Raw genomic sequence first — 14,113 nt, forward strand, 5'->3', positions numbered from 1 at the left:
GACCATCTGGCCTGCCTGGAATTCAGCCTGTTGGCCTTCTGAATATAAGCAAAGTTCTTGAGGTCTGTCCAAACCATAAAAGGTCTTTTGTGCCCCCCTCCTCTAGCCAATGCTGCCATTCCTCCAAAGCTAACTTAACTGCAAGAAGCTCCCAATTCCCAATGTCATAATTCTTGTAGCTGCAGTACTTATAAGGCCAGTCCATTTGAATTCCTTGTTGATGGTGATCGATCATCTAGTTGGCACTTCAGCTGAGTACTTTTGCTTTATCTGTAGTATTCACATGCTGGGTCCTGCTATAGTTCTGAATAGAGATCTCTTGAAGCATCTTCCTATTGTCCTCTTTCTTCCATTAGTGGCTTCATTATCCACAACTATTGATAAGGCTGCAATGCTTTAAAATGTAGATTCTAAGATTATTTATTAAAACCTATTGCATGTTGCTTTTACTGTTTAACATGCATGTTACATAGAGTTGCATCTTTCTTTGGGACAGCTCATGTTTAGCCATGGCTGGTGGTGGTTTTCATGTGGATTTTTGAAATGTTAATGAATCCTAAAGTTTGATAATAATCGGAGGGATGGAAAATGCTGAGTCATGAGATTACAGATTGTAGTGGTGTTCATTAATGGTGCTGTTGATGAGCCACGGCGCTTCATGGAGGCCCAACTTAGTAATCTACTCTATTTTATACCTTATACCTGGAGCACAACAGAAGGAGGCCATTTGATAAATTTGGCCAATGCCAACTCCCAAGAGAGCAATCCCAGTGGTCTCCCTCTTTCCCCGTGCCACTGCAACTTATTTTATGCCTTTGATTCCTTTTGCTGTAAACCTATACCAATTAATTTATGTTTTTGGGTTGTGGAGGGAAACACATGTTCACAGAGAGAACTCTCAAACTCCATACAAACAGCATCTGAGATCAAGATTTGAACTGGGTCCCTGAAGCTATGAGCAACAATACTAACTGCTGGAATACCCTGCTGCTCCACCATGCTTCCAGTAGCCATTGCACCTGCGTTTGATTTACCTTTATTTTCAGTCAGAGCAGTCTAGCATCCAGGATGTTAGTACTAGGCGGCGTGATTAAGATAATAGCACTGAGTTATAAAGTCATTCAGTATGGAAACATGCCCTTCAGTCTATATCCATGCCAAGCTTCAAGTACCTATCTACACTAATCCCATTTTCCTGAACTCGGCCTGTATCCTTTTTTTGCTCATCTAAATGTTGGCAAAGGAGAATAGATTAATTTAGTATTAGAAGTTGCCATTTTGTGGCTGTTGCCCTCTGTGAATGTATAAACAGAATTTGTGTTTTGGTATGTTGTCAATGTCATACAAATCATTTACATCCCTAATCTACTTTGAGGGCAATTGAATGCCAGCTTTGCTGTAATTATCTATAAAGTTCTTGGAACAGCATTTGTAATATCAGCTAGGCTATCTGTTCAGTGAGAGAAAAACAGAATACAAAAGAAGCGAAATTTTAGCATGACACTGCTTTTGGGATAGCATTTGAAAGTTTTCAGATTTAGTTCAAATGTCAAATTGGATTGATTTATCCCTTAAAATACCCAGTTAGCTGAATACAGCATGAGAGAGGATGTTTTGGTTTGCTTCACGGGCAGTCCCTTAATTTGAGGATGACGTCTGCCACATATTTGTTTATGGGTCCTGAGATAAGTATCCTGCAAATACAGATATAACTGCATGAAATATAGGCACTTCAATGCTGGTTTATTGCTTCCCTATAGGATTTTAGCTGTTTTTCCTTTCTCTCCCTCTTTTAATAACAATGGCAAAACACAACTTGCAGCTATTTACTACTTGATGGAAGCTATAGAACTGTTCAGAATTCATGGTCTTGTAGTGTCTACATCCATTTTCTTTAAAACTTTTCATTGTGTCTTTCGAGTATTTCCTTTGACTATCTTAAGATCTTTGACCATGGTTGAGATGGCAACTGAGAGTTTGGTTTAGGAGGCAGGAATCTTGCATCCTCACACAATTCAGCCCAAAATGTTGACTGTACTTTTTTCTATAGATGCTGCAAGGCCTGCTGAGTTCCTCCAGCACTTTGTGTGTGTTGCTCAGATTTTCATCATCTGCAGATTTTCTCTTGTTTGTGATCTTCACACAATGTTCAGTCAGATATTTGTGATGGATCATGCACAGTTTGTAGTGAGAGATTTCTATTACAGCAGGGAGGAAACAAAAGATTTTGTCGTGGATGAAAAATTGAGATCAAGACTAGCTTTGATTAACCAAGCTGATCTAGAATTACACCAGTAGAGGTACAGTTCATTTTGTATGTACGCCACTTCCCCTACTTAAGCTGTTTTTTATATCATTACCTGCATGGGTTAATTTGGATTTCATTTTGAAGCATACAAGTGAAGACATCTATCTTCTTGCATGTTTTATTTGCCTTAAAACAGGAATATCTTCTCACATGTATCATATTAAAATCCCTAAAGGATGCTTCCATTTTGGGTGATTTTTGCAAAGGTGTTCAACTTGCTGCATAGCTTTGTACATCAACGCTACCAGGGCAGTAGAGTGAAAAGGTAGCTTGTCTTCAAAGGCATCACTCACAGATTGGAGATGCATCTGAATGCAGTGCATAACGTCAACTTCCAACCCAAGCAATGAAGATTGCCGAGAGCTGAAAGTCAGGTCAGAATGTGGCATGTCTATTGTGTTGTCACGATGCTTGGATAAATCCACAATTACCATTGCTGCAGCATGAGCCTGCACAAGCTGAAGCTGCAAGAATGAGAGTGGGTTATGCTAAGTGTGAGGCTGAGATACAACCGGAGAAAGCCTGCATTGATATGGAGAACACTCATATAGAAATGAAGAAAGCGCAAATAAATACTACATTTAAGACGATTCAAGTAAGTTTGTGAAGCTGAGGCTGCATTAGCAGAGTCAAAAGTATATGAAGCAGGAGCTGACTTAGAGAGTGTTCCAGCTCTACAAGGAGAAGCTGGCTGCACCACACAGACAACATGTTTTCAGCCCTGCTGAAGGGTCTCGGCCCGAAACGTCAACTGTACTCTTTTCTTTAGATGCTGCCTGGCCTGCTGAGTTCCTCCATCACTTTCTGTGAGTTGCTTGGCGTCTGCAGATGTTCTCTTATTTGTCTCTTGTGTAGTCCAGGTTATGGCAGCAGCAAAAGACCAACAGCATCACATTCTGCAGTTTCATCATAGCAAAGGTTTCAGTCAAGAGTTGTGACTGATGCTAACCTTAACTGTACAGGCATGGACACCCAGAAATTCCATCTATCCCAGGAAACAGTCTCCACAATGCCCTCATTCGGGAACTGCAGGTGCATTACTTTCACTTGGTATCTGGCTTGTCAAGACCTGGCCTTAGCCTAGTCTATAACTGTTTGATAACCAGTCTGCCAGTTACCTGTCTTGGAAGTCAAGTTTTTGCAATGCCATAGAAGGACTAAGTCTCAAACCTAGTGAGGAGCTAGACTTTCTCTGTAAGTGGCTTGGTGGGAAGTCGCTGCAGCATGCAAACAGGATTAGAGCAGTGCATATTAATAATCCAGTTAGGTGTTTTCCAAATTCTGTGAGAGAGGCTGGACAAATGCTAGGGCTCTCCATAGGCAATTCAAGAATCCCTTTTCAGCAGACTCAATAATTTTCCAAAGCACTCACACAAAGAACCATAGAAGCTACTGAAGCTTGCATTTTGCAAGCCACAACAAAATGAGTGTTACCTACTAGGACTGAGTTTCTTAGATACAGCGAGGATAATCCCTATAAGGGGAGAAACTACCGATCAACGTGCAAGTACCGTGAACAACTGAAGGGTTCAAGTATAAAATGAATCATTATGTCCACTATCTGCCATTTTCATTCTTTGTGGAAATCATCTGCCACTACGCAGAAATGCAAAATAATCCAAGGTTTCTGCTCTCAACTTCCAGCACCACCTCATTCAAAGAGAGGTCTTCAGCAAAATCTCACCCCAAGGAGATGCAGAGGATTCAGAGAATAACCGCTTGCATTCTAGAGGCACTTACAAAAAGAGTTTCAAATATTGTGCTTTAACAGAGCACAAAGCAAAAGTCTGTAAAGCTATCATATGCTGCATTGAGTGCACCAGTGATGAGCACATGTCAGTACTTCATCCAAGGCCAGCACCTTGGGTTACTACTGGTTGGAGCACAGCTGCAGAGCACAGCAGGGAGCCAGCTGTCTGTCCACCAGGTGGAGCTACAGAGGTATGCAGGAAATCCTGCTGTAAAATATGTCTGGCCAACGACTACCCGAAAGCACATCCTCAGCAAATGATAAGGCATATGTGATATTAGAAGATCAAAGCAGTGTGTCTTCGGCAAAGTTAATATTGTTTGACAAATTTAATATTCAATGTTTTGTTTCCCTATACACTCTAAAGACTTGTTCTGGAATATCAGAAGTTGACAGAGTGGATTTATCATGGCGTCGATAGGAGGGAAAGTCTGCTTACCCTTGCCAGCCCTCATTGAGTGTGACCATATTCCAAATAATAGAGATGTAATCCCAATTCCTGAAGCTGCACACAATCATTCACATCTTAAGGATATAGCTGACAAGATTCCTTCACTTGACTCTTCTGCTGAGATTCTCCTGCTGATTAGCAGAGACACCATCTGTGCACATAAGGTACGTGCACAGCACAATGATTGGCACAATACACCTTATGCCCAATAACCGGACATGGTTTGTGTCATAGAGGGGGAAGACTACCTCATGTGCTCAGCATCCTACCAACAGCACATCTAAAGCTAATATACTGGAGAACGGATGCCCAAATCATTTTGGACACTGTGAGAGTAGAATATGTATAAAAGAGATGATTGTAGGTATGCAAACCAGACCCCTGGGTATACTTATCTCTGCTCAACCAGATTTAAGCATGTAGGTCTTCTGTCACTCAGAAGCTGATTACAAGATGGTACCTTCCATCGAAGATTAGATCTCCCTTTGAATCCTGAACAAACACAAGTCAAACAATTGGATAGCTCCACTTCCCTTCTTCTCTCCAGGACAAAGAAAACTGATATTTATTCAACCTAGATGTTTACCACCCTAGAAACCTGCACAAATATGAGTTGTCTTTGATTCAAGTGTGTAGTTTAAAGGTATATCACTGAACACTGCACTCTAGTGGGGTCCAGACCTCAACAGTTGTCTGCTCAGGGTCCTCATGCACTTCAGAACTGAGTCTGTTGCGGTGGCAGCAGACATAGAACAAATGTTTAACACCTTCCTAGGGTGAAAAGATCATCAAGACTACATCAGATACTTGTGGTTTTATGACCTCCAACTGGACAGCGAGATTCTGGAGTACCAAATAAGAGTTCATATATTTGGTAACTGTCCCTCAGTAGCTGTGGCAATCTATGGCCTTAGGATGATAACTATTGAAGGCAACAGATACTGCTGGACATAATGACGTAGGATTCATCGTGGGCAACACAAAGATTACTCCCAAACCATATCTCAACTCTCTTCCCATTAGACATTACCAAGAGTAAGTCTGTCATCAAGAATGACATTTTCGAAGTGAGAATAATTAAAGACTGTGAAGTAAGACTGTTTTCAAGACTAGTCTCTAAGAATATCATTCTTTTGCCAATCATTTGAATTTTGTTTCAATAGTTAAGTTTGACAGCCTGTGGATGCTAGGTGGGGAGTGTTTTGGCCAGTAAAGATACACTTCATTTTGTGTGAATATCATTTCCTCTACATAAGCTATTTTTTATCATTACCTGCGCTGATTCATTTGGATTTCAGTTTGAAGCACACAATGTAGAAAGACATCAATCTCAATCTCCTCTTTATTTGCCCTTGATTGAATAATATCTGTAAGTTTTAGTTTGGTTAATATTGGTAGACATATAGTTGATAACATTTTGAAGAAAGTATTATGTTGCTCGCTTATCGTTAATAAGAGATTGTTGCACCATGAGTTTACTCTTGGTTACATGGCATAGTTACATGGTTGAAATTATGCTTAGATAAGGGGTCTAATCATATAGTAAGTGTGCTCCAATCATTTGGTTAACCATTGGCAAATATGATTTTGTGAAGAATCTTTTACTTGTGCTTTACCTGTTCATTCATTCTATGCACTTTATGACAAGAAAGATCAGGAAAAGTCTGAATTTTAGTATTCATATTATCTTAAGGTTAATTGTACAAAAATTTATATCCCGAGTAAATCTTCTATCTTCAATACAGTGATGTTAAAAGAGCATTTCAACACTGTGGTCCTTTTCTATTACAAGTTACCTGAGCCTCATATGACTATGTGATGACTAATTGGTGCTCAGTTTTTAAGAAATTTCATATTGGACTTGTAAATAGTAAAAGGACCATATTAACAAATTGAATTTCTCATATTTAAGTTCCTATTTTTCTGGTTCTATTTAATTTTTGTTTTTAAAAGATACAACATAACTTCAAACAGAGAGAATTGTCCTTGAAATCATGGAATGAATATGTGGCTAGGACATCAAACTATGAAAACTTGAAGGCAAGTATTGTTTTATTTAGTAAGTAAAATCATATTTAAAATCTAATTCCTCATTTGGCTTATGTGTTTATTATTCTATTAACTGAATTATGTCAAAGTGAGAATCTCAAATATGAATTTGATTGACTTAATTCTTCTTAGCAGCTTAAAAGTGTGGAATTTACTTCACTAAATACTTACAACCCTGACTTTATTGTTTCAGTCCTTTAATTTGTTAACTTGTAATTATTTTGTTATTGATTTCTCTTATTTGTTGAAAGGAAAAAATCATGTCATACTACTTTGGAAGGATATGGCTTTAGAAACTGAGCAACAGTGTTAAAATTGCAGATTCTCTGTTTTGCTGTCTGTGCTCAAAATCAACAAAGTTCATAGCCTGCATCATAACCCTTAAAATGATAAGGAACAAGAGTAGACCATTCAGTCTTTCAAGAATACTCTGCCATTCAATAAGATCATGGTTGACTCAACATTCTTCTAGTCCACTTCCTGCTCTTTTCCAATAATTCTTGATTCCCTTACTGATGAGAAATCTATCCACCTCAATCTTAGAGATACCCAAGGACTCTTCCTCCTCAAATCTCTGGGACAAGAAGGTCCAAAGAATTCACAACATTCTGAGAGAAAATTTTCTTCCTCTTCTTATTCTCAAAAGGATACCCTGTTACTCTAAGATATGTTTGTTCTCTTTTCCCAACACATTTGCCTTATCTATCTTCTTCAATGATTTTTTTCAGTTGCTTCTCAGATTTCTAGAGCCCAATGAGGAGCAACAGAATGGTTTAAATTTTTCAATTAGAAAAGCATTCCATCTTCCATTAGAATCATCCTAATGAACCTTCTCTGAAATGCTTCCAGTGAAATAATACTTTACCTTAAATAAGAAGATCAAAGTTGTTTACAGTATTTTAGATATGATCTCATTAGGATATTGTATGGTTGCAGTAAGACTTACCTACTTTATATTCCAATTCTTTCGAAATAATGGTAATTGTTCCAATGGTCTTACCCATTCCTGTTTCACTTTGCTTGATTGTATTTACGGCTTTCTGCATTTTTTTGTTTCAATAATACTGTTCTTTTGTTCTTCTACCTTCAGAAATGAACAATTTTATGTATTCTAACATTATACTCTATTTGTCAGCCTTTATTCCAATTTTTGCTCATTTATACTTCAATTTTAAAGAAATCTTGTATACAAATTATTTATTGATACAGCAATGGGTTACATTTTAAAGAATAATTGTGATGCCATCTTCTATCAAATAGTATTTTAGATTATTCGTTCTAATTTTAGAAAGCTAAACAGCTTCAGGAACACGCCATCCAGTCTTCCAGGGTCAGAAAAAAAGGACATGGTTACATTTTCCACCGGCCAGAAATTGCAGGTTTACAAACAACGGTACGTAATTACCATACAAGAAAGTCCATTGATCTGAAACATGTTTCTGTCTTCACAGATGTTGCCAATGTTCTAAGTATTTTCAGCATTCTCTTTTTTTTTATATGATAACAACTATGGCAGTTAACAATTTAACTTTTAAGTAATAATTAACTACTATGCACTGTATATCATTGTCCATTAATTCTAATGGGGAGGCATAGAGTGAGTGACATATCTTCTAGTGAGATATGCCGGTGTGATGACTTTTGTTTACTTGTTAGATAAATTGTACTTTTATATCACATTTCCTTCTGTCTTATTTTCTGATCCTGTTTGTGTTGGGATGAAAAATTCCCTAATGACTGGCTCAAATAAATACAAGATTCTGGTGCTTATATCAATATAATGCCTCCCTTTCATCCACCTCTGTGAAATGGATCTGCAGCTCCCCAAATGTGTACTTTGCAAAACTACTGTAAAGAGCACTACTGTAAAATTTGAATCTTTACTGGGAACTTTTCCTTGATTTCTTTAAAAAAATCCTGCTTCCATTAAAATAGTTTGGCCAATCTTTTTGCCAAGCGTTTTGGCACTTCCATGGTTCAGTGTGCCCACATCCACATCTCCAGTGACAGATTTCACAATTGTATTCCCTTTTACTTAGTTAAGAATGAAGTAGAATATTAGGATGCCAAGCTGCATCAGAGACAGACAATTATTATCATCTTACCTTGATTTCTATTACAGATACATCTGTAGCTAGTTAAAGTATGGTACCAGGTAAACAGGCTGTAGATTAGCAGGCAGTTATAAATCACATTACATTGCCCGCATGCACAATGCACCCTTAGCTTAATAGTCTACTACAATTTCTTTTTCATACTTTCAGAGGCCTGAAATAAGGTAATTCAGTCCATTGTGCCAATGCCAGCTCTGAGAGCAATCCTATCAATCCTATTCCACCATTTGAATTGACATTATTATGTACATCCTTCACATACATGTGTAAAAATCTTTCTTATATCTCCATCTAAATGTGCAATTTATAGTAATTTCTAATAAGTAGTACGTACAACAGGTCAATATATCATAGAAGTACAATTGTATCAGTGTGAATTAATCAGTCTGATGTTCTGGTGGAAGAAGCTGTTCTGGAACCTGTTGGTCCTGGCTTTTATGCTGCAGTACTATTTCCCAGATGGGAGCAACTGGAACAGTTTGTGGTTGAGTAACTCAGGTCCCCAATGATCCTTTGGGCCCTTTTTACACATCTGTCTCTGTAAATGTCCTGAATAGTGGGAAGTTCAGATCTACAGATGTTGGGCTGTCCGCACCACTCTCTGCAGAATCCTACGGTTAAGGCAGGTACAGTTCCCATACCAGGCAGTGATGCAGCCAGTCAGGGTGCTCTCCATTTTGCCTCTGTAGATAGTCCTTAAGATTTGGGGACTCATACCAAACTTCTTCAACCACCTGAGGTGCAAGAGGCACTGTTCTGCTTTTCTCACCACACAGCCGGTCTGTTACGACAATGTGAGATCCTCAGTGATGTGTATGCCGAGGAACTTAAAGCTGTTCACCCCCTCAACCCCAGGTCCATTGATGTTAATAGGGGTTAGCTCCTTTCCTCCTGTAGTCCATAATCAGCTTTTTTGTTTTTGTGGAGTTGAGGAAGAGGTTGTTTCCTTGACACCACTGTGTCAGGGTGATGACTTCTTGTCTGTAGGTTGCTTTGTTATTATTTGAGATTAGGCCAATCAATGTAGTATCATCAGCAAATTTAATTAGCCGATTGGAGCTGTGGGTGTTGACACAGTCATGGGTATACAGACAGTAAAGGAGGGGGCTTGGGACACATCCCTGAGGGGCACCTGTGTTGAGGGTCAGAGGGGCAGAAGTGAGAGAGACCACTCTTACCACCTGCCGGTGTGAATCCAGCTCCACAAGGCAGGGTGAAGGTTGAGATCTCTGAGCTTTTTGTCAAGCCTGGGGGTGATTAAGGTATTGAATGCTGAACTGAGTCCAAGAACAGCATTCTCACATAAGCATCCCTCTTCTCCAGATTTGTAAGGACAGTGTGTAGAGCTGTAGCTATTATTTCCTTGTATCCTGTTCTTATTCACAATCCCATTAATATTACCTCCCACACCTAATTTTAAAGATAAAGATTGATTACCTTTACTTGTCATATGTATATTGAAACATACAGTGAAATGCATTATTTGCATCAACAGCCAACACAGTTCAAGATGTACAGGAGGCAGCCCTCAAGCGTTGCTGTGCTTCCAGCACCAACATAGCTTGCCCAAAACTTACTAACCATACTTCCAGCACCAACATAGCATGACTAACCCTTGACTAACTTACTAACCCTAACTCATACGTCTTTGGAATGTGAGAGAAAACTGGAGCACCCAGAAGAAATCCACATGGTTACTGATTGTATGGTTATTGCGTGAATGAAGTCACTGGAAAAAATAACTGTTAGATACAAAGCAGCTTCTTTATTCAGCAAAACAAGGTACAGCAGGCATCATATGAGACACTTTCGGTCGAAAGGTCTGCTGGCCCACCATGGGGCTTGATATTTTATGTGCCAAACATTAAAGGGCTACTCCATATTTACAATGTGTGGACAATGCTTTCTTTGAAACCACATAAAAACCTTCATACCTCCTGATTCACATCCACACCACAGACATCCAAATGAATTTTAATCAGCATTGCCTGGTCTGGGATTCACTGCTTTTAGGAACCCATTGTTAGAGTTGCACTCCAAATTAAATCCACAATACATTTTCAGATGTGAAGACTGGTAGCCGAAGTCAATTGCTAAATGTATATGTTCGAAATGCAAAAATCACTCTAACAGTACTTCAGCTCCACTGGCCTCACTTAGATCCATATCATTCTACTCATACTTATAAGCATAGCAATCTGAAATTCACTTTGTTTGTGGAGCAAGAATTACAAAGGTCTCTACCATTTGTATTGAAAAATCACCACTTGATTTCACTCCTAACTGAATTTCTTTCAAGCTTAAGATGCACTTCATTGTCTTGAATTGGCTCTTCAGACGAAATAGAGTAAATATGGAGAGATCATCAGATATACTTATTGTCCTGTATACTTCAATTAATGAACTCCTGAACCAGGTATCCATCAGTTTAACTCTTCCAATGTACCGAACCTAAAGCTGAAGCCGCCATCTTCCAAGCTGTGCTTGGAGAATGTTGGAAAGCAGCTGGCCAGCGAGCCCCAGGAGCAGAAACTCAGCTACTGTGAAAAAACACAGTTCTGAGTCCCAGTGCAGATTGGGGACCTCGATAAAGCCCCATCCAACTTGAAAAAGGAGAAAAAAGAGACATTAAAGAAAGGTGTATACAAGCCCCTCACTGGGCTTGTATAGAAACTTAGCTCGTTAGCCAGCTCTGCAGTGTAGGTGTGATTTGGGTCTCACCAAACCAAAAAGTTGGGAATTTTCAACTAATGATACCCTGATCTGAGTGAATACTTTGTAAATACTGCCCACATGCAATTATCTGTTAGCAAAAATAACAAATTGTACATCACATACAATTATAAAGAAAGTATATTTATTAATTTCAGTTTAATAATACAGTTATTAAGAGGAAAAAAATTAAAGGACCCTTTATAATTAAACCAGTCTAAATATGCACATGTTGGAGCTCATACCTTCCAAAGCTGGGTGTGTCCCTTACTCATGATGCTAACCTCTCATCACCGATAACTGGTAGGACTTCCCATCTTGGGCTCCTTCAAATCATATCTTCCTGTTGGATCGAATCCTAAGGCCGTCCGTCCCGATCTTTTCCTCTCTCCATCTCCTGCCAAAAGACCATGAACCCCACCAGTGACTGTCACAAATCCCCTCCACACAGCTTTCTCTAGAACCTTCTCCCATTCCAACATCCTGATTGGCTGACACAGCTTTCTTAAGCTGAACATCCAACCCCTTTAACTGAAACACAAACACTATCAGTAGGACACACTGCTTCTACAGAAAGCTACAGGATGAAATGCCTCAACAGTATTAGCAGTAAAAATCTTAACCAGGGTATTATAGAGGAATTTAAGCTGTTTCCACAATTGAGCTTGAAGTGGCAGCCACTATAACATTTCAGTAATTTTGTGCTGCACTTTCTCCCTATAAGCATTTTGAAGTTACTAATGCCTATATGCAAAATATGTGGAGATCCCAAACATTGCTGGACAAGCTTCACTTGCCTATTTCTGGTTGCCATTTGACATTGAAACATAGCAGCAGAACACAATCTTGCTGAATTTACACTGGATATACAGAAAAGGAGCTATCTTTACATTTTAATATAGAAGACCAGCTATGAATAAGGCACATTTAAGGCAGGTTACTTTTTTGAATTAATTGTGTTTTCTTTAATGCTTTCAATTGTTTAAAAGTGACATTTTTAAAAATTAAAATTTATACTTTTTAACAATGTAATTGATGCATTGAGCTTTTGAATGTCTAGTACATTTAGAGATAATCAAAGTCTTTTGTCATCTAGGACAGGGGCTTTGCTACCAAAGCATTTTCTTGTCTGTTCTATTTCAAACACAGTGTGTGAGATTGTTTAGAATTCCAATGGCCTTTACCAGCAGGTCGATATTGAGAACTCAGAAAAAGGAAAGTTGGCAGTTATTAAGTTCTTCAGCTTGCTAACCATCTACAGCTCTATTTCATCTTCTTCTAAAAGGGAATATTATTGTGAAACCAACCCCAATGTTAGAGATATGGACATACTGAACTCTGGAAGTTCCAAAGAGCTTGTCAAAATATAGCCAACTTCTGGAAGCAGACTGTTTTATAAGAAAGTCAGGTAAAATTCCCAGGGAAGGTTGAACTATATAATTATGACACATAACATTGCACCTTCTTTTCCTACCTGGCTGTCTTCTATCTTTCCTATCCCTATAATTCTATGCAATACTCACTGGTAGATTGTCTTTCAGGAAGTTGCAGGTGATTTGAAGCCTTGGTTTCAAATTAAACAAGCAACTGGAGAGGAGCTATTGCAGTACAGCACTGTGATCTTGAGAAAATACAGCAGCTCCTTTCACTTCCCCAAAGTGGAACATCAACGGCCCATGTAATGTGCTGCAGAATTGACTGCTAGATTGTTATAACATTCTTAAAGACTTCACAGATTCTGGAATCTATAATATCTGTAGATTGAATTAGCATAGGTATATTTAAATAACCTAAATCTTAAAAGCAGAGGAGAAATTATGGTGAGAATTGAGTGGAATTGGGGAAGAGAATTAACTTTAAGCACCATTTTTAATTATCTTTGATCATTTGTTAGCCACCTTCTTTATAGATGCGGATCTCTGGATGATCTGACTGTGGCTTAAATTTTAAAATGGCAATATATTGCTAGGGAATGCTGTTATATATAACTTCTCTCACATGAGAGAGGGAGAGGTGTGTTACAATGTATAGTATGTTGCATTGTGTCTTCAAGCATTCTGTCTCATAGTTGAAATTTGGATACTTGTAGAAGAAGTAACTTGTGTCTGTGCTGGAGCATCTGCATAAAACATGTGAATTTCAGCTCATGGTGTAGATAAATTTTTTCACTTTCTGGGGCTCAAAGTTGCTGGCTGGGCCTGCATTTATTCCTCATCCATAGTTGCCTTTCAGAAACTGGAGGTGAGTTGACGCTTTGAACCTCTGTTGTGCTTCTGATGAAAGATCCCCCATAATGCTTTTGGGTAAGCATTCCAGAATACAGAATGATTGCTAATGAAGGACCAGTGATATACAGGTTGAGAATCCCAAATGCTAGTGGCCGGAAGTATTTATGATGTTGGATTTTTGGGGGTTTTGGAATATATAATGAGATAGCTTAGGAACACCATCATTTCTGACTCTGAGTTTATGTGCTACCAGTACGTAGTATTCTGTATGTACTATTGCAGCCATTCAGCATGTTAGATTTGGTTAGTTGGTCAAGATCAATGAATTTCTGTGCTAGTTCATGATCAGTGGATGCATTATCACCATAAGTCTTTAAAAATTTAATACCATGCCTTTTATTTCAGTTCCTGCAACCAGCCTGCTGAATATTCACAGATGCCTTCAGTTATCAGTTTCTTGTGATAGATCCTTACTTGCTTCACGATAAGAATATCATTATG

At 38.6% G+C, this 14,113-nt stretch overlaps 1 protein-coding gene across 1 annotated transcript in view; it reads left to right on the plus strand.

The window, feature by feature from the left end:
• The window catches only part of LOC132395496 (cilia- and flagella-associated protein 69-like), a 136,694-nt gene that overhangs the window by 114,934 nt on the left and 7,647 nt on the right, over window positions 1–14,113 (plus strand). The window contains exons 21-22 of the mRNA XM_059972202.1: window positions 6,463–6,549; window positions 7,847–7,951. Coding sequence (XP_059828185.1) covers window positions 6,463–6,549; window positions 7,847–7,951 — 192 coding nt within the window. The remainder of the gene's footprint in view (window positions 1–6,462; window positions 6,550–7,846; window positions 7,952–14,113) is intronic.

Source organism: Hypanus sabinus, chromosome 6 (assembly GCF_030144855.1).
Source record: "Hypanus sabinus isolate sHypSab1 chromosome 6, sHypSab1.hap1, whole genome shotgun sequence".
Lineage (NCBI taxonomy): Eukaryota > Metazoa > Chordata > Chondrichthyes > Myliobatiformes > Dasyatidae > Hypanus > Hypanus sabinus.